Source organism: Erithacus rubecula, assembly GCF_903797595.1.
Source record: "Erithacus rubecula genome assembly, chromosome: 1".
NCBI lineage: Eukaryota > Metazoa > Chordata > Aves > Passeriformes > Muscicapidae > Erithacus > Erithacus rubecula.
In genome coordinates, this window is record NC_136658.1 from 111,402,593 (window position 1) to 111,430,412 (window position 27,820).

The window sequence follows — 27,820 nt, forward strand, 5'->3', positions numbered from 1 at the left end:
TCAGATTTTCTGTGCTGCCAGGCACTGACCCCCAGCAGAACTCTGCATTTGACAGAGGCTTGGAGAAGCTCCCACAATGGAATGATAGAACTGGGATCATGGGTGTGCAGCTTGAATAGAAGTGTGTGATATCACATGGTTTAGAAAATTTAGAATTTAAGGTTTTAGAATATAATAATATATGAGACATAAGACCTCTGGATGACAAATTAATATGATTATGTAGAAGCTGATTTGTTGTTTACTTTTAGCTTTAATTATACATTTTAACACTACTGTTTGCATGATTATGCACTTTTTGATTGGTGTTTTTATGTTGTTTACTCATCTTTTACAAACTCTTTAGGTGCCGTGATTGGTTGTTGTTCAGAACTTCACTGCCCACCTTTATTTTGGGTCTTCTAATTTCCATATTTCGTTTTATAGTATTTTTTTCTTCTGATTTAGTACAATTTATTTTTCAGTACTTTTGAAGAGTTCTAACATGTTAGATAGGCTGCAGGAAAATAATTAAAAATGGCTTGTCCAGTGCACTTGTTATAAACTTTCTAAACTAAGAAATACATAGAAAAAGAGCTGGGCATGTAGAAAAACAGCAAAATATGTAGAAAAACAGTTAAATATAGTTTGTCTGGTTGCACTTGATACAGCTTATGGCCTAGAATATTCAGATGCATTACTACAGTAATATATAGAAAACAAGGTGGAGGTTTTAGGGTGGAACTTTTATCTTTCTTCTTCATGGGTTTGGGTGATATTTTGTAGTTGGATAGCAAATCCCACATTGTGGCTCAGGGCTGGTTGGTTACGGGGTTTTAAAAGTGAAAATAATTTGGGTGGCATTTCCTAATAGGACAGTTGGTCCTTAAAAATCCTTGGTGGGGGGGGAGAGATCCATCTCCATTTTTAGTTTGCTAGCTTGCACCTCTGTAGAACTCACTGTAACCTAAATAAGAATTAATAAACACCTGAGTCCAAATAAGAAATACAAGCTCTCAATCTTTTAATCATTTTTAATGGGAAAAAGAAGGAAAAAATCCCACATTGTGGCTCAGGGGTGGTTGGTTATGGGGTTTTAAAAGTGAAAATAATTTGGGTGGCATTTCCTAATTGGACAGTTGGTCCTTAAAAATCCTTGGTGAGGGGGGGAGAGATCCATCTCCATTTTTAGTTTGTTAGCTTGCAGTACCGTAGAACTTATTGTAAGATAAATAAGTATTAATAAACACCTGAGTCCAAACAAGAAATACAAGCTCTCAAGGTTGTAATCATTTTTAATGGGAAAAGCAGGTGTCAGGCAGCAGTGAGTGTGCTGCTTTCCCCAGGGCCATGGCAGAGCGGGTGCTGGTGATCGGCAGCGGCGGCAGGGAACACGCCCTGGCCTGGAAATTGGCCCAGTCCCCTCGTGTCAAACACGTGTTTGTGGCTCCAGGAAATGCAGGCACAGCTGACAGTAGGAAAATCTCCAATTCAGGTAAAAATTTGGGAATAAAATCTCAACCCGAGCAATCAGCACTGCGGGAAATGAGGCAAAGCAAGTGGGGAGGTTACAACAGCCAGTAACAGCAGTTGCTCTTCTTTGGCTGCTGCCACAAATGGTTGAAGGCACAGATTTCTCTTTTTATTCTGTGTTTTGTTTCTGAATGTCAGAGCTGCCTCTTAAACACCCTGCTGTATTTCTTTTTTGCCTTGCTGCCTAAGCTAGTGAGGCTTATAAGAGACTCTGTTCCTACTCCTCATCTCTTCCACTTTTGTGCTTGAATTCAGTGACCAATTCTGGTGAAATTTAACCCAGGAACAGAGGGCTCAAAGTTCTTAACTCTCAGCAGAAATATCTCTGTGTCTGCCCGGGCTGCTCAGTGAAATTTAGCTGCATCATCCAATGCTTTGTGTAAATCTTTACTCAGCTGTTGAAATGGAGCTTCTTTCCAAGCCTTAAGTTTTATTTTTCAAAGTTGCTATTGTGGTGATGAGCAGCTTTTAAAAATACATCCTGATTACACATGGCAAATAAAATAGATTTAATCAGTTAGCAGATGTGTATTAAAAACAGTAGTGCAAATTGGAGTTGTTCCCAGTTCCTTTTGGACTCTGCTATTATTACATTGATATCTCACTTTGCCCTTTGTGGGCTGATGATTTTGTTATTTTAATCACACTTTTAGGGGGATGGAAAAGAGACATTCTCATCTCCTGTCTCTTATTTAAGCTCTCCATTCATCAGTTAATTATTTTTTTTCCTTTTCAGCTGTATTAGTGAGCAATCACACTATTGTTACCCAGTTCTGCAAAGATCATAACATTGGCCTTGTGTTAGTTGGCCCAGAAGCTCTTTTGGAAGCAGGTAAGTTAGTTTTTAAGTAAGTAAGATAATAAGTAAGTTAGATGTTATTTTCTTCTGACTTGACAGAAAAATATAAAAATTATATTATAATAAATGAACATAGTAGAATCATATCAAATAATATAATTAGGTTGACATAAAAAATAAGCACCTTGAATTCTGCTTAGTTAGAAGCTGTTTTCTTCTGACTTGAAAAAAAACCAGGAATGATAGTATCATATTATAATAAATGAACATAGTAGAACCATATCAAATAATATAATTAGGCTGACAGAAAAAATCAATACCTTGAGTCCTGCTTTTAGTGGGGGGTAACAGAGAGTGCTTAACCTACAGAGTACAGAGTGGTAACCTACAGAGCTGAAGAGCCTTAAAACAACAGGTTGGGAAGGGTCAGTGGATATTCAGGACCTCATTTTGAGGGTGAATGAACCCTCTGAGACAAAGGGAAATGTTAAAAAGGGATGATGGCAATGTCCTGTTGTCACGCGGCTCGGTGTCCCCAAGGGGCTCGGTGTCCCCAAGGAGCCCCCTTGGTGCTGGAGCTGTCTGTGTTCTGTGCCCAGGGATTGTGGATGGCCTGAGGGCAGCAGGGGTTCGCTGCTTTGGGCCCTGTGCCAGGGCAGCCCAGCTGGCATCCAACAGCAGCTCCAGCAGAGCCTTCCTGGAGAGGCACGGGATGCCCACGGCGCGCTGGAGAGCCTTCAGCAGCCCCCAGGAAGCCTGCAGGTTCATCAGCAGGTAAAGGGGCTGCTCTGCCTGCACCTGTGCCCTCCTGTCCTACTGCAGCTGCTGCATTGATCAGCTCTGCAGGTACAGACAGGTGGTGAAGGTGCAGGGGGGAGCTGCTGCAGCCAGGCTGCCAGAGCTGGGGGTGCTCACCTGGGCAGGAGGAGCTGCAGGGAGAGCTCAGAGCCCCTGGAGGGATCCAGGAGAGCTGGAGAGGGACTGGGGACAAGGCAGGGAGGGACAGCACACAGGGAATGGCTCCTAAGAAGGGTTTGATGGGACTTTGGGAATCAGGAATTGTTCCCTGGGAGGGGCTGGGATGGAATTGCCAGAGCAGCTGTGGCTGCCCCTGGATCCCTGGAATGTTCAGTTCCAGGCTGGACACTGGGGCTGGAGCAATGGGACAGTGGGAGGTGTCCCTGCCATGGCTGGGGTGGCTCTGGGTGGCATTTAAGGTCCCTTCCAACCCCAACCCTTTTGTGATTCCACGATTCTGTGAACTGCAGCAGGTTGTTTTTTCTGTTCTCAGTGCCCAGCTCTTCTTCTTTTCCATCTGCTCCTTCAGGATGCTCCCTAAACCATTTATAAGACAAAAAATTATAACAGAGAAAATATTTGAACAAATCTTTTTGTTAGTTAAGGGCTAAGAATAATTTCTACCCAGACAGACACCAGCAAAACACTCTCTGAGGATGATTTGGAAGGTTCTGGTCAAATTTCCATAACTAAAGAACAGTCTCATTTCTTTGCCTGTGGCCTCTGTTCCCAGACCCCTTGTCCTTGCTGGCAAGTGCTCCATGTGGGATAAACTCATGCAACCTGGGGTGTTTTTTTGGATAAAACCAACCTTTTCACTGTTCCAGCTCTGTAAGGACACCCAGTTTATGCAGCTGCCACACAGAGATGAGGCCAACACCTCTGCCAGCAAGGGCAAAGCTCCAAAGGGAAAACTGTCCTGGGGTGCAGAGTGAGAAGGGGAACCTGTGTGCCACAAACTGGGCTGAGGTTTAACCTGATAGAAATCACAGTGGGGAAAGGAGGGTAAGAGATTCTTTCAGGAAACAGGAAATTTGTGTGCAGAATCAGCCCCTTCAAAAAAACATTTTATTTGTCTGTTCACAAACCAGAGGACAACTGGATAAAGTTAAAATACATTAATTAACAGGTTGATGCTTTGTTCATTTTTTAACTTCTGGATTTAGTTTGTGTTGCAGAACAAGTGGGGAAATTCTGGAGTTCCAGTGGGGCTGGATTCAGGAGCAAAGCTGTGATTTCCCTGGATGCAGGAGGGATATCTGACCCCACTCTCTCCCCCTGCAGCACAGATTTCCCTGCACGGGTGGTGAGGGCTCGGGGACCAGCAGCCAGGAAAGAAGTGACCATTGCAGCCAGCAAGGAGGAGGCCTGCAGGGCTGTCCAGGACATCATGCAGGTGCAGAAATCCTTCATTAATCCCTGCCAGTCTGGGTGTTCTGTGCTCTGGGAGTTTGTAATGCCAGCTACAGGAGGCAAGGATTTTTGGGAGAAATTGTTTAATTCAACTCAAGAGTTTCCCTGGATCTCCTCAGGTTCCTCCTCTGTGCCCCAGGCAGGGCTGGGAGCTTTTGTGACTGAATTTCTATTCCAGCTTTCCACTGCTCTGCCCCTTCAAATTGAAATTTTTTTCTTGCCTCCCAGGCCTGATAAGGAATATTTCAGTGTTGCCTCCTTATGTCCAAATGAAATTCCACTGGATTTCCCCACTGTCATTCAAGCAAGCTGGCACATCTCATATACATTGTTTTTTGGTTTTTTGTTAAAAGAGAATGAAGAGAGGATTTAGGCAGTGGATTCATGCCTACTCACTGGGGGTTTCTTTTTTGTTCTGTATTTTACAGGACAGAATGTTTGGAGAGATGGTTGTTATTGAAGAACTGCTTCAAGGGGAAGAACTTTCTGTATGTTACTGATAGTTGTAATATTGTGCTTAAACTCTTTGGCATTATTACTCTGCTTCTGCATAAACACCCAAGTTTATTGTTTCAAAATTCTTTTTTTTTTTTGTTTTATTTGCACTTTGAGGAATGTAATCTCTGTTGCATATATATAACATGCAATCTGAGCCCTGTGTCATGCTAACCAATGCATGTTGTCAGTAGATTTTCCTTCTGCATTAACAATGACATTGTATTTGTAGTGGTTATTTTAGGGTGAAAATGTTTGGTTTTCCCCCTAAAGTGACCCAAACCCTCTTTTTTATGGACTTTGCCTTGGTAATTCTTGTTCCATCCATAACTAAAGCCTCTTTTAGGCTATTCACATGCCAGAGCACAGGCATGTGTCCATGTGACTCAAAATCTGATTCATCAAAGGGGAATTGTAATGAGAGCCACAATTTCTCTTGGTAATTTAAACATGAGAAAGAAACAATTAATCCTTCAGGTCAATGGGCTTGCAGCAGAATAAATGGAGCCTATTGGAATCTGAGAAATTCTTTTCTCAGAGGGTGGGCAGGCACTGGAATGGGTTCCCAGAGCAGCTGTGGCTGCCCCTGGATCCCTGGAATGTTCAGCTCCAGGCTGGACACTGGGGCTGGAGCAATGGGACAGTGGGACGTGTCCCTGCCACTGGGTGGGATTTGGGGTCCCTCCCAACCCTCAGCTGATTATAGATTCATCAGGTCTTAAACCACGAAGATCCTTTAGGAAAAGGGACTCATTATTGGTCTCTGCTCTCCTGATTTTACATCAGGAGGTGTTGAGGGTCCCTCTCCAGCATCATCATCATCATCACTGAAAGGGATTGGGCACAATGTATATATCCTGGATGGAAAACACATCACTCAGGCTGGGGGTACTCACCTGGAGAAGGGAAAGCTCCAGAGCCCCTGGTAGGGCCTGAAGGGATCCAGGAGAGCTGGAGAGGGACAGGACACAGGGAATGGAGGGACAGGACACAGGGAATGGAGGGACAGACACAGGGAATGGAGGGACAGGACACAGGGAATGGAGGGACAGACACAGGGAATGGAGGGACAGACACAGGGAATGGAGGGACAGACACAGGGAATGGCTTCAGAGTAGGGTTTGATGGGATATTGGGAATTAGGAATTGTTCCCTGGGAGGGGCTGGGATGGATTCCCAGAGCAGCTGTGGCTGCCCCTGGATCCCTGGAATGTTCAGTTCCAGGTTGGACACTGGGGCTGGAGCAATGGGACAGTGGGAGGGGTCCCTGCCATGGATGGGATGGGATGGGATGGGATGGGATGGGATGGGATGGGATGGGATGGGATGGGATGGGATGGGATGGGATGGGATGGGATGGATGGGATTCCCCATCCTTGTGCCATTTGTCCATTTTCCAGCAGTGCTATCCCTGGCCAGGCTGCTGTGGCTGCTGGCTCTGACCATTGTCACCATTGTCACATTATCACCATTGTCACCTTGTCACACTGTCCCCATTGTCACCATTGTCACACTGTGCCCATTGCCACCTTGTCACGATTGTCACCTTGTCCCCGTTGTCCCCGCAGTGCTCCTGTTTCACGGACGGTGTCACCGTGGCCCCCGCGCCCCCGGCCCAGCCCCACAAGCGGCTGCTGGAGGGGGAGCAGGGTCCCCCCACGGCGGGGATGGGCGCCTATTGCCCCGTGCCTCAGGTACAGCCCTTCTCCTTTGCCTGCAAAAGGAAGGTTGGTTTGTAAGGTTTTTGTCAGTCTTAAATAAAGTTTTAATACTAAAAACAAAATTTATTTAAAAAAAAAAAAGTTTAATACCTAAAAGCTTTAATAGCTAAAAAATAAATATGTATTATTCATTTATAAAATATAATTATAAAAATTTATAATAAATATTAATTATATTTATATATTAAGAATATTATTTGTAGTTATAATTATTATTAATTATATTCTATATATTAATAATATTATTTTTATATATTTATTATTAATAATAAATGTTATTATTAATATAAATGATATTAATTAATAATATTAGTAATAATATTTTATTATTCCATTATGATAATAATATGATATAATAATAGTATGAAATTATTACATTATTATATTATAATAAATATAAGATATGATAATGGTATTGATATTATTATTTAAATTAATAATTAATAATTATAGAATTATTTTTATACATAACCATGCTAAAAAACCATATTTCTATAAACCTTCAAAATATACAAATAACTATATAATTTATAAGTAGAGATATATTTATATATTGATTTAAAATATATACGTTATTAATATATTTTATATCGAATATGAATACATGTATATAAATATATATAACTTATTTATATGTAATATAAATATATATATATAAATATATGTATATATGTATATACATATATATATTTTATATTTTTATATAAATATATTGCTATATTTAAATATATAGGATATAAATATATTTATACATTTAAATATAAAAAAAAATACAACAATTCCTATATATGCCCAACTCCCCAAATCCACTCTCAGGGAGGGATTTATTAACATAATTACAAGCAAATGTTGCATTTAAAGAAAATAAAATTGCTCTAAAATAAATAGTCAAAACTACATAGAAGTGTTAAGTTTGATACTAACAATAATTCAAACGAAAGAAAAAATTAATAAAAAAATATTAGCCAAGTATTTCCTAAAATATAAACTCTAATATACCAAAAAAACAACAAAAAAAATATACCTCCTATATTAATCCAACTAAAAAAAATGAAGTTAAACAACGCCCTTTAAAAAATTAAGCCAATAATTAAAAACTTCCTACAATTAAAATTGTTTAAAAAGTATCAATCTAATTTTAATGCTCCCATTCTATTTATTCAAAAAACATAATAACTCACATCAAATAACACAAAATCTGCAAAGCACCAATAAAATCACTAAAAATCTTCACCCTGTAATAACCAACCCATAGAATCTATTAACATACTTAACACCCAAACTAACCTCGTTTACCATTTTTAATTTTAATAAAACCTTCTTTTACCTCCCTCTCCACAAAGCCAACCAAAGAATTTTTATCTTTAAAATAAAAAAAAAGACCTAAGAGTAGGTGGAAAACACAACTCACTTAAAGTTTTAAAAACTTGCCCACCTTGTTCAGAAAACAAGTTAACAAAAAACAAAAAGCCCCATTAAAAAAAAAAAATAAAAAACAAAAACCCTAAACAACCAAAAAACAAAAATATTGTTACTACATAAAAAACCTCATACTAGCCACCCAAACAAGCAAAAAAAAATTAAAAAAAAAATTAAAAAACTAGGCTGGTGCCCCTGCAGGACCCTTCCCATCCCCTGGGTGCTGCAGTGGGTTCAGACCTTAACCTTTGACTGTTAATGAAATGTATATTAAAGAATATAAAGAATTGAGTGTTATTGTTAAATAATTCCTGTTAATAGTCATTCTTTGGGGTGTAATTCTGTGGAGTGGCCTCTCTTTTTCCTTTTCCACTGTTGCTAAACTCTGTGTCCCTCTGGTGCCTTTAGCAGCAGGGCAGGACCCTGGGGGTGCCCAGGGTCACTCTGTGTCCATCCAGCCCCTTCAGAACCCCCCAAAACCAGGATCCCACCCTGCAGACACACCAGCTCAAGCATTTCACTGCCATCCCTGAAAAACTCACTTGGATTTCAGATTCCAGAGGCTCTTCTAGAGCAAATCAGGGCTGCAATCCTCCAGCACATGGTGGACAGCTTGAGGCAAGAAGGAGCAGCCTATGTAGGTGAGTGAGCCCCTGAAAAACAAGGTAAACCCTCTCCAGGTCACTTCCATTGGCAGAGGCTGCTTCTGAATTCCAGGTGGATTTGTTAAAAAAAAACAAATTAAACAGCAGCAGCTCATTTGTCATGCAGTGTTAAGCTCACTCATTTGGTTCACAGCTTTTTGTTTGGGAGAGAATTTTGGCCTTTTCTCCTTTAAACACCGTGATTTTATTAAATATTTTATAATAAAACAGATTTATTTGTAGTTCAGGGCAGAACATCTATTTCAGTCCTGCTGTACTGCTCACTCTTAATTACAATAACCATTTTCTCCAGATCTTTGTCCAGAGGCTGTTTTGGAAAAGGCAGGTGGTGCCCACAGGTGTCACTTCATGCCAAGGGCACTGCAGAGATCTCAGACCTCCAAACACATCTTCACTTTCTGCTTTTTTGGGGGCCTTTTTTACAATGTCTAAGAGTGGAGTTGGCTACATTTGCTTTGTGGGGTTTCAGATGTTGGTGCTCAGTTCCTCAGGTGGCTGCTTGTCACTTCTGTGGATATTTGGGAATTCTTATGACTTGCAGAAGTCTTGCTCCTAACACCTTCTGATTTGCAGAAATGAATCCCACACTCCAAAATGCTCTGTTTCATTGAAAGCAGTTCAAGAAAGAAAGAAAGAAAGAAAGAAAATGTTCATTTGCTTGGCTGTGCTCTTTGTGCCCAGGTGTGCTGCAAGCAGGTTTGATGCTGACCAAAGAGGGGGTGAAGATCTTAAACTTTAAATGCCAATTTGGGGATCCTCAGTGTCAGGTGAGTGGAACACACTGGAAAATTAAAGATGCTCCATTTTTTTACTGTTGTGGTTTATTTCTAGGGAAAAATCTGGATGTGAACATCTTAAACAATGTTTGAGGTAACTTAAAATTTTGGCTCATCAGCTCTGGGAATTATTAGTTAAAGGCTTTAAGTTAAAACATGGTTCCTCAGATTTTGTTTTTCTGGACAGAAGCAGAATGGGAAGGGCCTAAATTCATGTTCCTTCTACATAAGTTCACACCTTGTGTTTCTAAATTTCTGACTGGTGCCAAAAGATGCTGCAGATTAAATGCTCACCCAGAGTTTCCAAATCTACTGCCTTGGCACATACAGATTTTTATTCCATCAACTGAATTTTCCCTAAGGTGAATTTCAACAAGCCAGCAAAATCAAAATTAAACTTCCATCACTCTGAAAACTTTCTGCAGGCAATTCTCCCTCTGCTTGAAAATGATTTTTATGAAGTGATTCAAGCAGCAATTGATGGCAAACTCTGCAGCTGCATGCCAGCCTGGTCAGAGAACAGAACTGCTGTGTGTGTGGTCATGGCCAGCCCAGGATACCCAGGAGACTCTGACAAAGGCATGGAGGTAACAGGTAACTCTGGGAGGTTCTTAATTGTTTAATTGCTTCCTCACAGGACTCTGGGCAAGGAGAGCATTGGGATGTTCTGTACTCATATAAGTGTTCAGTATTAATTTAGATATTAGAGATGGGTATTCAATATTCATGTAGGTATTCAATATTCATATAGATATTAGATATATATTCTATATACATGTATTAGATAGAGATTGTCAGTATTCGTTTGGATATTAGATATAGATATTCAATATTCATATAGATATTAGATAGAGATATTCTCTATACATGTATTAGATAGAGATGGTCAATATTCATTTGGATATTAGATACAGATATTCAATATTCATATAGATATTAGATATATATTCTATATACATGTATTAGATAGAGATTGTCAGTATTCATTTGGATATTAGATACAGATATTCAATATTCATATAGATATTAGGTATAGGTATTCAATATTTATATGGATATTTAATATAGATGTTAAATATTTGCAAAGGTATACAATATATATGTTAGCTATTCACTATTCATATGTATATTTGATATAAATATTCAATCTTTATATAGATATTAAAATAGATATTAAATATCCATATAGATATTCAACACAGATATTCAATATTCATATAGGCATTCAATATTCATTTAGATATCAATACCATTGGGATATTGGATATAGATATTCAATATTCATACAGATACTCAATATTCATTTAAATATCAATTCCACTGGGATATTAGAAATAGATATTCAGGATTCATGCAGGATTCAGTATTCATTTAGATATCAATGCCATTTTGATATTAAATATAGATATTCAGGATTCATACAGATATTCAATATTCATTTCCTCTGTCCCAGTACTCCTGGTTCAGGATCTCCTGGAGATATTTACAGTGTTTCAGGATCTCCTGGAGATATTTACAGTGTTTAAAAATAAAAAGAGGGAAATGTTGCAGAACCATTTCCTTCCCACTCAGCTCCTGCCCTGCCAGTGCCACCCCAGCACCTCAGCTCCTGGCCAGGGCTCCCAAATTTTGGCAGCTCCCTGGGACCCTCCATTGCCTGGGGACAAGGTTGTGCTTTGGTGCTTGTCCCTGGCAGGTTTCTGACCCTCTGCTTGTTAATCACAAAAACCAGTCAAATCAATGGAATTCAATCCATTCTTTAATATTTTCCACTTCAGAGTTGCATGGGGTTTATTAGTTTTATTCTCTTTTTCACATTGAGTTACACATTTTTAGATGATGCCCAGGGTGGGATTGTTGGGGTGTCTGTGCAGGGCCAGGGGCTGGACTGGGTGATCCTTGTGTGTCCTTCCAGCTCTGGATATTCTGTGATTCTCTGATTTTAATGGCTTGACAAACTTTTAATTCTGGGGTATTCCTTAAGAGAGGATGCAAAGGGGTTGAGTTTCCATTGCCAGGGGGAGAATCCCTTGAGCTGTAGCAAAGAGAAAACAGTGCCTGGTTCTGATTTTCCCAGATGATGGCAGCAGTTCCTCCTCTTCCCTTATCCTTCCCTCAAAATAGGAATCTTAAAAAAACTCCAAACCTTGAACAGTTTTCTTCCCTGTGCCAGACCAGCCACCTGTGAGTGTTTGTGGAGCACCAGTTGCAGATGTTGCAGGGAATTGTGTGGAGTGGGCAGGATGGAATCAGGGCAAGGCTGAGGAAACATCAGCATGGTTTAATGTCAGGGAGAGGGGAGAATCCTGGCAGGAAATGCTGTGGATTGGGATTTCCTGCAGGAAAACCCTGAACAAATTATCCACAGTCCCCAGAGAGAGCACAACTTCCCTGGCACAGGGCAGGGGGTGTCCTGTGGTGGCTCCTGGATCCCAGATTTCTGTTCCTGGGGGATTTCTTTCTTTACATTTGGGATGCCCCAGATGTGGATCTGTAGGAGAAACCCCAGAGGAGGCAGCAGGATGAGCAGAGGATGGAGCAGCTCTGCTGGCAGGAAAGGCTGGCACAGCTGGGATTGTTCACCTGCACAGGAGAAGGATCAGGGAGATCTTGGAGTCCTCCCAGTACCTAAAGAGGGTTAGGAAAAAAGAGAGAGAGGAGCTTTTTATATGGGCAGAGAGTGACAGGACAAGGGGGAATGGTTTTAAACTGAAGGAGGAAAGGTTAGATGGGATTTTGGGCAGGAATTGTTCCCTGGGAGGGGCTGGGATGGAATTGCCAGAGCAGCTGTGGCTGCCCCTGGATCCCTGGAATGTTCAGTTCCAGGTGGGGCATTGGGACAGTGGGAGGTGTCTCTGCCATGGCTGGGGTGGGATGGGATGAGCTTTAAGGTCCTTCCCAGCCCAAACCAGTTTGGAATTCCATGATGCTTTACTGGGTGCTCAGAAGGGGATTCCTGGGGCCAGAGCTGTGGGAAGGAAGCCTTTCATTGATGATGCTGTTTACAGAAAAAAGCAAAGGTGAAAAATTCTGTTGTTCTCCCTTGACTGAATAAAGAACTTTAATCTTCAGTGTTTTGCCCACAGAAGGTAATGAATGGATCTAGGGAAAGGTCTGAAAAACACTTCTTGGGAGGAGCAGTGAGGGAGCTGGGAAGGGGCTGAGCCTGGAGAAAAGGAGGCTCAGGGGGGACCTTGTGGCTCTGACAGGAGGGGCAGGGACAGGAGCAGAGGAAATGGCCTCAAATTGCAGCAGGGCAGGCTCAGGGTGGAGATTGGGAAAGAAAATTCCCCTGGCAGAGTGGTCAGGATTGGGATGAGCTGCCCAGGGAGGTTTGCAGTCACTGTCTGGGGCAGTGCTCAGGCTGGATGTGGCCCTTGGGGTGATGCTGGTGGCACTGGGGTGGCACTGGGTTCTTCCCACCTTTATTCTGAGATTGACAACAGGGAATGCAATTCAGAATCCTCAGGGAACTCCTTTCTGTCTCTGCAGGGCTCCTGCAAGCTGAGGCCCTGGGGCTGCAGGTGTTCCACGGGGGCACAGCCCTGAAGGATGGCAGGGTGGTGACAAGTGGTGGCAGAGTCCTGTCCATCACTGCTGTCAGGCAGCACCTGATGGAAGCCCTGGGAGAAGCCAACAGAGGTGTGGCCACCATCCACTTCCAGGGGGCCACCTTCAGGAGGGACATTGGCCACCGGGGCCTGCAGCTGCTCCAGCAGCCCCTGTAGGTGGCACAGCTGTCACAGGGAGCCCAGATGTTCCTCCCTGCCCTCACATCTGGGCCATCTCTGCAGAAAGGGTCACCAGCACCTCCTTCCCTCTCCACAGAGCCCTGGTGTACAAGGACAGACAGGTGGGAGCTGGAGTCAGGGAGGTTTTGAGCCACCTGCCACAACCAGGCACCAGGGCAGGTAGGGCTGGGAAGAATCTGGGAATTCCCTCAGAATATTGGGTGTTTTCTCCCTGGAGGGTGGGCAGTGCACTCATGGCATTGGGAAACTAGGCTGGGGTCAGCACTCTAAAGAAAATTCATTTATTTCTTGTCACTCCTGTTACAATTAATGAAAAAATGCCAGCCTTGCCATGGAGGTGATTGTGCTTCTTGGAGGTGCAGAATGGAGAGGAATATAATGGAAATAAATAAAATAATAAAATCATTAATAAATAAATAAGTAAAATAAGTGGAGAAAAGGAGGCTCAGGGGGGGACCTTGTGGCTCTGCACAACTCCCTGACAGGAGGGGCAGGGAGGGGGGGCAGGGACAGGAGGAGAGGGAACAGCCTCAGGCTGGGCAGGGCAGGCTCAGGGTGGCAGCAGCAGGAATTTCCCCATGGAAAGGGAGCTCAGGGGTTGGAACTGTCCAGGGAGGTTTGCAGTGCCCATCCCTGCAGGTGGCACCTGGAGGTGGCACTGGGGTGACAAGGTGGGGACAGGGCACAGCTGGCACTGCCTGGGCTGGGAGGGCTTTTCCACCTCAGGAATTTGTGATAATCTGCATTTCTCTTCTTGGTGAGAGTTTTGGGTGTTTTTATTCCCCATAAATGCAGTCTGTGCTGTGTTTGTCCCTGGCAGGAGATGGCTCAGGAGGAGGATTTGCTGCTTTCTTTGACCTGAAGGCATCTGGTTACCAGGATCCCATCCTGGTGTCCCAGACCAAGGGCCTTGGACCCAAACTGCAGGTAAGGCAACTCCAGAGCTGCAAAGCTGATTTCACCTGCCAGGGCTGTTTCAGTGGCACCATCTGCACCCTCCTGGGCTCTGCAAACACTCCTGCAGAGGGCACCTGAACTTGGTCAATGGTAATTTGTGCAAGGCCTCGCCATACTTAATTGAGGGTGGGGATATTTTGTGGTGAAATGATAATAATTCAAAATTTAGGTGAAAACTTGAGGCACTAAACCCCAGAATTTCTGCTGTAAACTAGAGGGTCCTTTGGCTTTGGGGAGGATCTGTGTGGAGGAGCACAGGGAGTTGCTGAAATGAGAACTGGCAGACTCAGACTAATAATTTGTGTGTGGAGAGGGAGAAGAGGCATCTCTGTCAGGGCACTGGGAAGGGAAAGATGGAGGAAATAAACCTTAAAGAAGCCAAGAAATTAAGAATTTTAATTGGTCAAGAATAGGATAAGCTGAGTTGGGAATATTTTTCTGTAGTAAATGGGGATAAATTGAGCCAGGGCTATATTTATGTATTGAATCAGGAGAAGTTGCCCTGATATGATTTCATATTTATATATGAAATCCAAAGGTTTTCAGCCATCAGGAGAGTGAAGATCTGAAGCTCCTTTCACTGCCAAGCACAGCAATGTCCCTTGTTTCAAATGGGTTTTGCTTTGTTTTGCTGTGGGATGCCTGTTTCCATAGCACCCTAAATCCAGAGCCAGGGAAATCAGTCAGGAATCCAAGCCCAGGCTTTGTTTGGGTGCTGCTCCCTCCCCATTTGGAATCCAGGGTGTTTATCCACATTTTCCCCTCACCCCATCCCTCTGTCCTGGGCTTTTCTGCACAGGTGGAACTGTGTCAGTGAAAGGTACATCCTGGAAGATTTATCCTAAGTTATCTTAAAGGTCTTTTGCACCCTAAATAATTCTCTGGTGTTATAATTCTGTGATCCCTGTGTGGCCTTTGTCCCATGGCAGCCCTGGGAGATGGGCAGGATGCTCCAGGACACCCCTGAGAGCTTCAGAGTAGGGTTTGATGGGATATTGGGAATCAGTAATTGTTCCCTGGGAGGGGCTGGGATGGAATTCCCAGAGCAGCTGTGGCTGCCCCTGGATCCCTGGAATGTTCAGTTCCAGGCTGGACACTGGGGCTGGAGCAATGGGACAATGGGAGGGGTCCCTGACATGGCAGGGGTGGGACTTGGGGACTCTAAGTTCCCTCCCAACCCAAATCATTCTATGATTCTGTGATAATATTCCAAAAAGCAAACAAAAATAGTCCCAAAATTACAATTTCTAGGTAGCTGTAGCTGGAATTCAAACTAATATCAAAAAAATAAAGCAAAATAGATTTTTTTTTTTTGTCTGCAAGAAAATGAGCTGTTTTCTCTTGATTTCAACTCATCCATTATGTCCTGTAGTGATTCCACCAGGTTCTGTGACTCCACCACGTTCTGTCCTCCATGTATGTCCTGTAGTGATTCCTTTCAGAGAAAATAAGTTTTCTGCTGATTTCACTGATTAATAATTGAGTTTTGCCTGTCTCTCATTCCCACCATGTTTTGCAGATTGCCCAGCTCTGTAAAAGACACGACACCCTTGGGCAGGACCTGGTGGCCCTGTGTGTCAATGAGCTCCTGGCCCAGGGGGCTGAGCCCCTCTTCTTCCTCACCCACTTGGCCTGTGGCAAACTGGATGCTGAAGTGGTGGAAACAATCAAGGAAGGAATAGCTGAGGCTTGCAGGAGTGCAGGGTGTGCTTTCCTGGGTATGGACCCCCCTCTCCTCTGAGATTGGAAGGGTCTCAGGTTGAATTTATCACCAGAGAAATGGATTTGGGAGGTGGAAGGCAGAATGCGGCCCTGGAATTGTTGGGTTTTGTTTGGTGAAAATCAGCAGAGAATTTGTGCTTCAATTGTTCCTTGCCTGTAAGATGGGTCAGCACAGAAAGATGGGGTTTAGTATTTGTGCACTTGGATCCTTTTTCTTCCTTCTTTATCTCTGAACAAAGGAGAACAGAACTGGAAACCTCCCATTCTCCAATGTTAATGTTCCCATGCCCTCTCCCATACTCAGGGATGTGCCACGTGAGTACCAGAATGACAAAAACACTTTTTCTTTCATGAAGCTTTGTTTTGTTGGAGTCTTGAGGTGAAGTAACAAACCAAGAAGGATTTGAAAAATGTATCTGAATGTTTTTATGCTGTGTGTCCCTGGATGTGCTGCTGACTTTAGGGGATGCTATACATTGAAAATGGTGTTACAATAATGGCTTCGAGCTGAGGGAGGGCAGGGATGGATGGGATATTGGGAATTTGGAATTGTTCCCTGGGAACGGCTGGGATGGAATTCCAGCAGCTGTGGCTGCCCCTGGATCCCTGGAATGTTCAGTTCCAGGCTGGACACTGGGACAGTGGGAGGTGTCCCCATGGCTGGGGTGGCACTGGGTGGGATTTGGGGTCCCTCCCAACCCAAACCATTCCATGATTCTTTGATAATATTCCAAACAACAAACAAAAAAAAAATCCCCAAATTACAATTTCTATGTAGCTATGTCTGGAATTCAAACTATGATTTAAGAAATGGATGGGATTTAATCCCACCCCAAAGCGGGCTGTGTGATTGGAACCGAGCGGGAGCAGGCGGTGCTGACCCCGCGTCCCTTGCAGGTGCGGAGGTGACAGCAGCGCCATCGCCGTGTCCCCCCGGGCCGTGTGAGCTGGCTGGCTTCCTGGTGGGCGCCGTGGAGCGGGGGCAGAGGCTGCCGGGGCTGCGCAGAGCCCGGCCCGGGGACGCGCTGCTGGGGCTGGGCTGTGCCGCCATCCAGGGCCGGGGCTGCGGCTCCGTGCGCAGCATCCTGCTGGGCTCCTGCCGGCAGCGCCGCTCGCCGGGCCCGGGCAGCGCCGCGGCCACCGACACGGGTCTGCTGCCCTGCTCCTGCTCCTGCTCCTGCTCCTGCTCCTGCTCCTGCTCCTTCTCCTGCTCCTTCTCCTGCTCCTTCTCCTGCTCCTTCTCCTCCTGCTCCTCCTGCTCCTTCTCCTGCTCCTTCTCCTGCTCCTTCTCCTGCTCCTTCTCCTCCTGCTCCTTCTCCTGCTCCTTCTCCTGCTCCTTCTCCTCCTGCTCCTTCTCCTCCTGCTCCTTCTCCTCCTGCTCCTTCTCCTCCTGCTCCTTCTCCTCCTGCTCCTTCTGCTGCTCCTCCTCCTCCTCCTTCTTCTCCTCCTTCTCCTCCTGCTCCTCCTCCCGGGCAGTGCCTGGGGATCGGTCTCGGGTTGGGCTGCGCTTCTCACCCTGCGCTCCCAGGGGCACCTGTTCCCATACATTGTTCTGGGCTGGTTTTAGGGAGGATTTTTGGTGATGTGACCCCCCCCAAATCCCACAGGAGCCGCTATCCCGGGGTCACCTGTTCCCATACAATGTTCTGGGATGGTTTTAGGGAGGATTTTTGGTGTTGTGACCCTCTGTAACCCCCCAAATCCCACAGGAACCCCACTCCCGTGGGCACCTGTCCCTGTACACCAACGGGGGCTATTCTGGGGTGGTTTTAGGGAGGATTTTGGGGTTGATTGGATCCTCTCTGCCCTCCCCAGATCCCACAGGAACCCCACTCCTGGGGTCACCTGTCACTGTACACCAACGGGGGCTGCTCTGGGATGATTTTAGGGAGGATTTTGGGGTGATGTGACCCCCAAAATCCTGCAGAAACCTTGTTTTTCAGGTCACCTGTCCCCATACACCAACAGGCACTTCTGCCTCCTTCCCAAGGCCTTCTACAAGGACTGGGAGAGAACTTGTTCAGGGCAGCATTCCCAAAAACACCCCGCAACTAATTAGTTTGAAACTAATTAATTGAATTCAGCTTGGAGAATGGCTCAGGGAGGGCTCAGAGCCCCAAAGGGGATCCAAGAGAGATGGAGAGGGACTGGGGACAAGGCAGGGAGGGACAGGGTAAGGGGGAATGAGCACAAACTGAAAGAGGGGAAATTTAGGCTGGACATGGAGAAGGAATTGTTCCCTGGGAGGGGCTGGGATGGATTTGCCAGAGCAGCTGTGGCTGCCCCTGGATCCCTGGAATGTTCAGTTCCAGGTTGGGCACTGGGGCTGGAGCAATGGGACAGTGGGAGGTGTCCCCATGGCAGGGGTGGCTCTGGGTGGGATTTGGGGTCCCTCCCCACCCAAACCAGTCTGGGATTTTTTAATTCTGAACCTCTCCTGAGTTTTTAAAGAGGGCTGAGCTGGTGCTGTTTGCTTGCAGGAGATGTTCTGCTGACCCCAGGGACCATGTTCAGCCCAGCCCTGCTGCCCATCCTGCGCTCAGGGCACGTGAAGGGCTTTGCCCCCACGGCCGAGGGGCTCCTGGGGGGCATCTCCAGGCTCCTGCCCCAGCACCTCAGCGCTGTCCTGGGTGAGTACCTGAGCTGCTCCTGGGGGACAAAGCTCAGCCACAGCCCAGCCTTGACCTGCCAGCTTCAGCTTCAGCTGTGGAATCCTCAGAAATGTCCCAGGAGGGGAACAGCCCCGAGTGGTGCTTTCCAAAACCATTCCCATTGCAAATCACAAGCCTCACTCTTTGTTGGAGAAGGGAAATCCCAGAGGAGATTAAAGGCAGAGCAGCTCTAGGACAAAAGGTGTTGGAGAAGATTGTGTGTTCCTCAGGACACCTCTCCAAACAAAACATTTTGACCAAATACTGAGGTTTGGTGGGAGAATAAATTTGCATTATTTGCTCAACACATGCACATTTAATGCATTTTTGGTAACTTCCCCACAACATCTGACATCTGTGAGTAGGCAGAGCTTTTTCTGATCAAAGAAATAATTCAGAAGTTGAAAATAGTAAAGAAAACCACGTTCATGTGAGGGGATGGGGAGGGGGAAATTAAGGTGTTTGTGTGTTGGGTTGTATTTTTCTAGAATGAAAGAAAGAAATTTCCAAGGCCAGGTTGGACACTGGGGCTTGGAGCACCCTGGGATGGTGGAAGGTGTCCCTGCCATGGCAGAGGATGGATTGAGATGGGCTTCAAGGTTCTCTTGGGTTGGACAGCAGCAGGAATTTCCCCATGGAAAGGGAGCTCAGGGGTTGGAACTGCCCAGGGAGGTTTGCAGTGCCCATCCCTGCAGGTGGCACCTGGAGGTGGCACTGGGGTGACAAGGTGGGGACAGCTGGGACTGCCTGGGCTGGGAGGGATTTTCCAGCCCCAGGGATTTGGGGATTCTGTGGCAGCAAGAATTGATCTCTCCCAGCTCTTGTGACACATCACCGTCACTGCAGATAGCCATTAATAAACAATAACAAACATTTGTGCTGCCCACACACGAATTTCAATCTTTTCCAGATGCTCTCAGCTGGAAGATCCCTGAAATCTTCTGCTGGCTGTACAAGGAGGGGAACCTCTCTGCACAGGAGATGGCTCAGACCTTCTCCTGTGGGATTGGGGCTGTCCTGGTGGTGCAGAAGGAGCTGGCTCAGCACGTTCTCCAGGACATCCAGAGGCAGCAGGAGGCCTGGCTGATTGGGAAGGTGGTTGAGCCTTGGGACACAGGTGAGCAGGTGTCCTCATGGGACTGAAGAGACTCCCTGTTCCAAAGTTTGTGTGGCTCACACCACTTTCCTCTTGTTTCACTGGGCTGGAGGTTACTGGACACCTCCACATCTACATTTCAGTATTAAATAAATGAGAAAGGAGTTCTTGTTGCAGAGTGGCAGCACCTGGATAACCTCTTCCCCTCCCTGAGGCTTCAGGAAATCCTTGTGCTGATTGTTCCAAAAATCAGTGGAGATTTTACCACACTCAGGGTGATCAGCTGACACAGATCTGTGCAGAGGTTGAGCACAGCTGTGTGTGGTGATGGTCAGTGTGAGTCCTGGTGTGTCACTGATTGACATCCAGCAGGACATGGACCAAAACCCCTCTGCAGGGGGGGCAGCCCAAATGTCACCTCAGCTCCAGCAGCATTGCTTTTAGTGTCCTTTTGCAACATGAGAGGTAGAAAAGATGGGATTAATCCTTGAGAAGGTGATGCCTGGGCCTTTGTGAACACCAGAGACCTGATCTGGGCACTGAACCCCTCTGGAGCTCCATCTGTGCCAGCATAAATTCACTGCTGACATGATTCATTATCACTGAAACATCATTCATGAACTCCACCAGGTCAGTCTATCAGGAAAGGTAAACAATGCTTCCCTTGTTGTCCCAGGTTCTCCCATTGAAGTGCAGAATCTTGCAGAGGCCCTGCAGCTGAGCAGCCCCCAGCAGCTGCATGACAGCAGGGCTGAGATGCAGCCCCAGCCCAGGAGGAAGGTGAAGGTGGCTGTTCTTGTCTCTGGAGCAGGTGAGCTGCCACTTGTCCTGGCACAGAGAGTGTCCTTGCACACCAGGAGAGGCTGCTCCAGGTGTGCCCACCTGGTTTTTATCCAGTGCAATCTCTTCAGAGCCCAGGGTTCCACTTTGGCTGCAAGTCAAGGATTGTTTTGCACTGTTTAAAAACTGAGCTTTAGCTGTGCCTCAGTCCTGGGTGGGGACAAGCAGATCTTTGTCCACACAAAGATGGGAGCCCCTCCAGGGCTGAGGGTGCTCACTGTGTTGGGGTTAATTTATATTTTAGGGTTGGGATTAAATGAGTGAGATGGTGTTTTTTGCTTGGATGTAGATGTTGATTAGTTTTTATTTATATTACAGTCTTACAAACACTGAATTTTACAGTACTTTAAGTTAACAAATTAAAAATTGAGTGGTTTTTTTTAAGAGTAAATTGCCTAATTATGAAATGCTATTTAAATTATTTTTAACTTATTTTTAACTTATTATTTACTTTTAACTTAGTTAACTAACCACTCCTGGCTCATAATGTGGATTTTTTTTATTTAATTACACAATATTACCCAAACTCGTGAAGAAGGACTAGCTTTTGTCTTAAAACTTTCATCTTTATATATATATTACTATATTTTAAAACCTTAAACTCTTAAAGTTTTCCACCATGTGACATTACACACTTTTATTCAAACTACACACCCATAATCTCAGTTTTATCATTCATTTGGAAGCATTCACCACAGGCTCAGGTTAAATGCAGTGGTTTTTGGGGGTCAGTGCTTGTTTTTACAGAAAGTCTAAAATTCTCAGTGCCCAGGGTTCCAACAAGGTGTCCCCTGAACATCTATGTCCAATATCCCAATGGTATTGATATTTAAATGAATATAGAATACCTGTATGAATCCTTAATATCTATATTTAATAGCCCAATGGTATTTATATCTAAGTGAATAACTATATGAATCCTGAATATCTATATCCAATATCCAAATGGTATTGATATCTAAATTAATATTGAGTGCCTGTATGAATATAGAATATATCTATGCAGTATCCCAATTATATTGATATTTAAATGACTATTGAGTGCCTGTATGAATATAAAATATCTCTATCCAATATCCCCAAGGCACTGGTGTCTCAGTGAGCACTGAGTGCCTGTATGAACATAGAATATCTCTATCCAATATCCCAATGGTATTGAATACCTGTATGAATATAGAATATCTCTATCCAATATCCCAATGGTATTGATATTTAAATGACTATTGAATACCTGTATGAATATAGAATATCTCTATCCAATATCCCAATGGTATTGATATTTAAATGACTATTGAGTGCCTGTATGAATATAGAATATCTCTATCCAATATCCCAATGGTATTGAGTACCTGTATGAATATAGAATATCTCTATCCAATATCCCAATGGTATTGATATTTAAATGACTATTGAGTACCTGTATGAATATAGAATATCTCCATGCAGTCTCCCCAGGCACTGGTGTCTCAGTGAGCACTGAGTGCCTGCACCCTGTGCTGTGTCCCTGGAGGCAGGGCCCTGCCTGGGCTCATAGGCTGTGCCCAGGAGCCAGGCAGCTGTGCCCAGCTGGTGCTGGTCATCTCCAACAGACCTGGGGTGGAGGAGCTGCAGAGAGCTGCCCGTGCTGGGATTCCCACCAGGGTAAGCACATCTCCCCTTCACTCCCAGCTGCTGGCAGGGAATGTTTGCTGAGCACTGGGGTGACACTTTCCCCGTGGCTCTGGGGGCTTTTCCCAGCTGGGCACTGAGTGCTGCATCCAGGGAGGGATTTCAATGGATGGGCTGGGGCTGGGGCTGCAGCCCAGGAGCCTCAGAGTTCAGCTTCTGTACAGCACAGAAATGTGCTGGCTCCTGGTTTATCCCTCCTTAGAATCACTGAACCCCACACTGGTCTGGGTTGGGAAGGACCCCAAATCCCACCCAGAGCCACCCCAGCCATGGCAGGGACACCTCCCACTGTCCCATTGCTCCAGCCCCAGTGTCCAGCCTGGAACTGAACATTCCAGGGATCCAGGGGCAGCCACAGCTGCTCTGGCAATTCCATCCCAGCCCCTCCCAGGGAACAATTCCTAATTCCCAAAATCCCATCAAACCCTACTCTGAAGCCATTCCCTGTGTCCTGTCCCTCCCTGCCTTGTCCCCAGTCCCTCTCCAGCTCTCCTGGATCCCTCCAGGGGCTCTGAGCTCTCCCTGCAGCTCCTCCTATCCAGGATGAAAACCTGTGTCTCACATTGTGCCCAGTCCCTTTCAGAGGCATCACACACGTTTTCTGCTGCCTGTGGGCCACACAGCAGCTCTTTGGGACAGGAATTTATTCTGGTTTGTTCCCTAAAAATCCCTGGCAAGCATCATCAGCATTGTCTGAGAGAATTCCATGACTTGGGATGTCAAATGTAGGAACTCCCCCTTCTGACCTTCAGTAGGTTTGAGCAGCTGTTTTTACATCTGTGCACAGATGGAAATAAACTGTCCCTGCATGGTAAGGGTTCAGCAGTTTCTTCAGCTCCTGAGTTGGATTCATGTGACATTTTTCTGACTCATCTCCAGGAAAAAAAATGTGGTATCAAAATTCACTCGCATTTTCAGAGCACAAAGATTTGTGAGCCCCTTGTTGAAGGCTCTGAGGAGAGTCAGGACTCAGCCCTCACCTGTGGGGCTGAAAAGGGGAGGTGGGGTAGAAATAAATTCCTCCTCCCCTTACCAATTGACTCCACCACCTCCCTGGGCAACTCATTCCAGGGCCTGACCACCCTTAAGAGGGAAAAATTGTTTCTAATCTCCAATCTGAGCCTCCCCTGGTGCAATTTAGGGCCATTTCCTCTCAGCCTTTCACTTGGGACATGGCAGAAAATACCGACCCCACCTCACTGCACCCTCCTTTCAAATTAGGGAATTAATGCACTTTGTTCCTCTTTGTTGCCCCAGCAGCTGCTCTCAATCCCACCGAGCTGTTTCCTCGATGTGCTTTTGTTGTGTTTCACAGGTGATTGATCACAAATTGTACGGGAGCCGCTCGGAATTCGACAGCACCATCGACAGAGTCCTGGAGGAATTCTCTGTGGAGCTGATCTGCCTGTCAGGATTCAGGAGAGTTCTGTCCAGCCCTTTTCTCCGAAAGTGGAAAGGTCAGAAATTCAATGTAAAAGACAAACTAAAGCGGCGTGATTGACTCAGTTCTTGTTTCTGGAGAACTCAGAGATCCTCAGTGACAATTTCTTGTCCTTTGATTAAATCCCTCAGCCTTGCTGGCATTGCTGATATTGGGATTCTGCTTCCATTCCCTCTGCATTTGGGGCTCTATTGGGATTCTGCTTCCATTCCCTTTGGATTTGGGGCTCTATTGGGATTCTGCTTCCATTCCCTCTGGATTTGGGGCTCTATTGGGATTCTGCTTCCATTCCCTCTGGATTTGGGGCTCTATTGGGATTCTGCTTCCATTCCCTCTGGATTTGGGGCTCTATTGGGATTCTGCTTCCATTCCCTCTGGATTTGGGGCTGGGTTGGGATTCTGCTTCCATTCCCTCTGGATTTGGGGCTCTATTGGGATTCTGCTTCCATTCCCTCTGGATTTGGGGCTCTATGGGGATTCTGCTTCCATTCCCTCTGGATTTGGGGCTCTATTGGGATTCTGCTTCCATTCCCTCTGGATTTGGGGCTGGGTTGGGATTCTGCTTCCATTCCCTCTGGATTTGGGGCTCTATTGGGATTCTGCTTCCATTCCCTCTGGATTTGGGGCTCTATTGGGATTCTGCTTCCATTCCCTCTGGATTTGGGGCTCTATTGGGATTCTGCTTCCATTCCCTCTGGCATTAGGAATTGGGATTCTGGCAGAGGATTGCCAGAGGAATCCCCTGTGCTGCCTCAGCAGTGACAGAAGGACAAGTGAGGGTGTGGGGTGGGTCTGTGCCTTCCCAGGGAAGGAGTTTGGTGCCATCCTTTGCCAGGGAACTGTGCTGGGGAATCCTGCTGAACTCAGCCCCTGCAGTTCCCACCCAGAGGAAAATGGGAGAAAGATTGATCCATTCCCAGGAGGGATTTCTCCCTCCTGTGTGCCCTGACACAGCTCCACGTGTGCCCCAAGTGAGTGAGGGGTGAGCAGGGAGTTAATCAAGGGTGAGCAGTGAGTTAATTAGTTAATTGAGGCCTTGCTCAGGAGATACTGACAGCTTGGACAGGCTCCTTTGGCAATGTTGTTGCACCTGTGCTCCTGGAAGAGCAGAATTCCCTCAGATCAGAGCAATGCTGAAATTAAGTGAAAGAAATTAAGTTCAAATTATCATTTTCTTTTTTCTCTTTTTTAAACACTTTTTTTTTTTCTCACACTGATGCCCAGGGAAAATTTTGAATGCTTCTCCATCACTTTTTCCACTCATCAAGGATGGGAATGCCCATCAAGAGTCCCCAGAAAGTGAATTCAAAGTCGAAGGCTGCACTGTGCATTTTGTCCTGGTGAGTGGCTCAGAACTGGGAACTTAGGAAAATTTGGAAGTTAGGAATTTGCTTCTTTTCTTTCTGGGGGTAGAAACAGGCAGAGCTAACAGGGATGAGAACCTTGGGATTGTTACCAGTAAAAAACAGGAAGATTTGGGGTTGCCTGAAGTCCCGTCTTCTGCATTTTGGGGTGGGTTTTTCCCATATCTCCTCCTCCCAGAGCGTTCCAGCCCAAATCTCCTCCCTGAGGTGCCTGAGCTGTCCCTCAGGGAGTTGTCCCCTCTCCGGGGGGGTGTCCCTGTGAACTCCCAGCCCTGTGCTCCAGCCCCTTCCCCAGCCCTGAGCTCAACGCCGACCCCCAGCCCCTTCCCCAGCCCTGTTCCCCATGCCCAGCCCTGTGCTCCAGCCCCTTCCCCAGCCCTGAGCTCCATGTCCACCCCCAGCCCCTTTCCCCAGACCCTTCCCCACCCCTCAGCCCCTTTCCTCAGACCCTTCCCCAGCCCTGTGCCCCCTCCCCAGCCCCTCACTCTCCCCTCAGACCCTTCCCCAGCCCTGTGCTCCATGCCCACCCCTCAGATTCTTCCCCAGACCCTTCCCCAGCCCTGTCCCCCCATGCTCACCGCTCAGACCCTTCCCCACCCCTCAGCCCCTTTCCCCAGACCCTTCCCCAGCCCTGTCCCCCCATGCTCACCGCTCAGACCCTTCCCCTCCCCAGCCCCTCGCCCTCCCCTCAGCCCCTCCCTAGCCCCTCACTCTCCCCTCAGCCCCTTCCCCAGACCCTCCCCAGCCCCTTCCCCAGCCCTGTGCCCTCTCCCCATCCCCTTCCCCAGCCCTGTGCCCCTTCCCCATCCCCTTCCCCAGCCCTGTGCCCCTTCCCCAGCCCCTTCCCCAGCCCTGTGCCCCCTCCCCAGCCCCTTCCCCAGCCCCTCGCCCTCCCCTCAGCCCCTCACGCTCCCGGCCGCGCTGGGTGCCGCAGGAGGAGCCGGGCGCGGGTGCCGCCATCCGCCGGGAGCCGCTGCCGGGGGCTGCGGGGGCGGCGCTGGAGCAGCGGCTGCAGGAGGCCGAGCTGAGGGCGTTTCCCCGGGCGCTGCAGCTGGTGGCGAGCGGGGCCGTGTGGCTGGGGGCGCACGGCGGGGCCTGCTGGCGGCGGGACGGGCCGGGAGCCCCGAGCGGGAGCGGCCCCGGGACGGGCCCCGAGCGCTCCGCTCGCCCCCCGTGTCAGGAACATTAGCCCACAAACAACAGGGGTTCGTGTCCGAAAAGGAGACTGAGGAGTCCTTTTGGCTTTGTTGGAATAAAGGGAGAGCCCATGGGACATTCCCCTGGGGTCTCTCAGATTTTTGGAGCACTCAGCCTCCTTTTATCCCAATTTCCCTCTCTCTGTCCCCACTGATTGAGGCACAGACTCCCCTGAGATACCCGAGATTCCCCTCTAATGTACAACCTTCCCTGCTAATTTTTAATTCTTACACAATTCATAGTTTTCCCCCATTGCTTCTTTAATCTTCCGATATCCAATTTCATTTCTCAGCAAACCTACAGTTTGTTTGTAAAGGCAAATCTCTTTTCCCATTCATCAATCAGTGGAATCCATCCCATCGTTTCTTTTATCTCTCAGTGCTGGTTTTATCTCCCAGCAGATCCACAACTTGTTTGTAAAGACAAATGTGACATTCCTCTCACCCTGAAACGCTGCTCACTCTTTAAATTTCACAGGATAAATGGGATAATACCCAGCTAGGGGTGCTTGGCAAGCTGCAGAAAGCACAGCATTAGTGAAAAACAATTTTCTTACCTCCTTTTTCATTACATTGGTTAAGTGCATATTCATGAGGGCGATACATATTCAAACATTCCTGGCAGTTTGCATCTTCCAGGAATTTCTTTGCTTGGTTTTAACCTTTGACTTGTCTCCGTGCCAGCTGTAGATGATAATCGATGTATTTTATTTCTTCTCGAGGCTCTGTTCTGTTTGTTTGGCACTTCCTGATAACCAGAGTCAGTAGTAATTTTTTCTCTTATCATTCAGATAGGATATTCTACAAGTACATTAAATAATCATTATTTATTTCACATAACTGAGTCATTCTTACCATTGTCAATTATAAAAGCATTAACTATTTCTGTTAATACACAGCACACTGTCTTTATTTCAATATTTTGCAAGAGCCTAAACTATAACATATTTATCACACTGAAATACATAAACTACACAGGGCCAGAGTATTGGCCACAAAAATTGTCCAATTATATCAAAAGCAGTTGAAAGTTTAAGATTAAAAATTGTACTATATCAAAATAATTTGCAGAAGTCAATATATAATCCTGAAAGCCAATAACTCCATAGTTATTTTGGCCTGAAGGGATCCAGGAGAGCTGGAGAGGGACTGGGGACAAGGCAGGGAGGGACAGGACACAGGGAATGGCTCCTAAGAAGGGTTTGATGGGATATTGGGAATCAGGAATTGTTCCCTGGGAGGGGCTGGGATGGAATTCCCAGAGCAGCTGTGGCTGCCCCTGGATCCCTGGAATGTTCAGCTCCAGGTTGGACACTGGGGCTGGAGCAATGGGACAGTGGGAGGTGTCCCCATGGCAGGGGTGGCTCTGGGTGGGATTTGGGGTCCCTCTAACCCAAACCTTGTGTGACTCTGGAATCCCTTTTCACATCAACCTCACATGGCAAAATATCAGAGTGCAGATGAAGGTGCCTGTGATGGAGATGGGTGTTGGATTTGGCACAGCTCTGCCTCTGCTGGCCTCTCTGGCAGTGATC

At 46.2% G+C, this 27,820-nt stretch overlaps 2 protein-coding genes across 3 annotated transcripts in view; one reads left to right on the forward strand and one right to left on the reverse strand.

Moving 5' to 3' along the window:
- IFNAR2 (interferon alpha and beta receptor subunit 2) overlaps window positions 1-27,820 on the reverse strand; it is an 844,054-nt gene that overhangs the window by 479,006 nt on the left and 337,228 nt on the right. The window lies entirely within an intron of this gene.
- Window positions 1,323-26,278, forward strand: LOC306798266 (trifunctional purine biosynthetic protein adenosine-3-like; the record flags this gene model as incomplete). The annotated part of the gene is given in 23 exon segments (XM_079298242.1): window positions 1,323-1,474; window positions 2,249-2,344; window positions 2,911-3,085; window positions 4,394-4,505; window positions 4,951-5,010; window positions 6,586-6,711; window positions 8,711-8,798; window positions 9,504-9,589; window positions 10,024-10,181; window positions 10,184-10,192; window positions 12,656-12,687; window positions 13,091-13,322; window positions 13,427-13,509; window positions 14,171-14,277; window positions 15,827-16,025; window positions 16,927-17,178; window positions 18,510-18,659; window positions 19,591-19,797; window positions 20,453-20,587; window positions 22,127-22,257; window positions 23,600-23,741; window positions 24,950-25,065; window positions 26,024-26,278. Coding segments are annotated over 23 exon segments (3,096 nt in total). The 5' UTR covers window positions 1,323-1,329.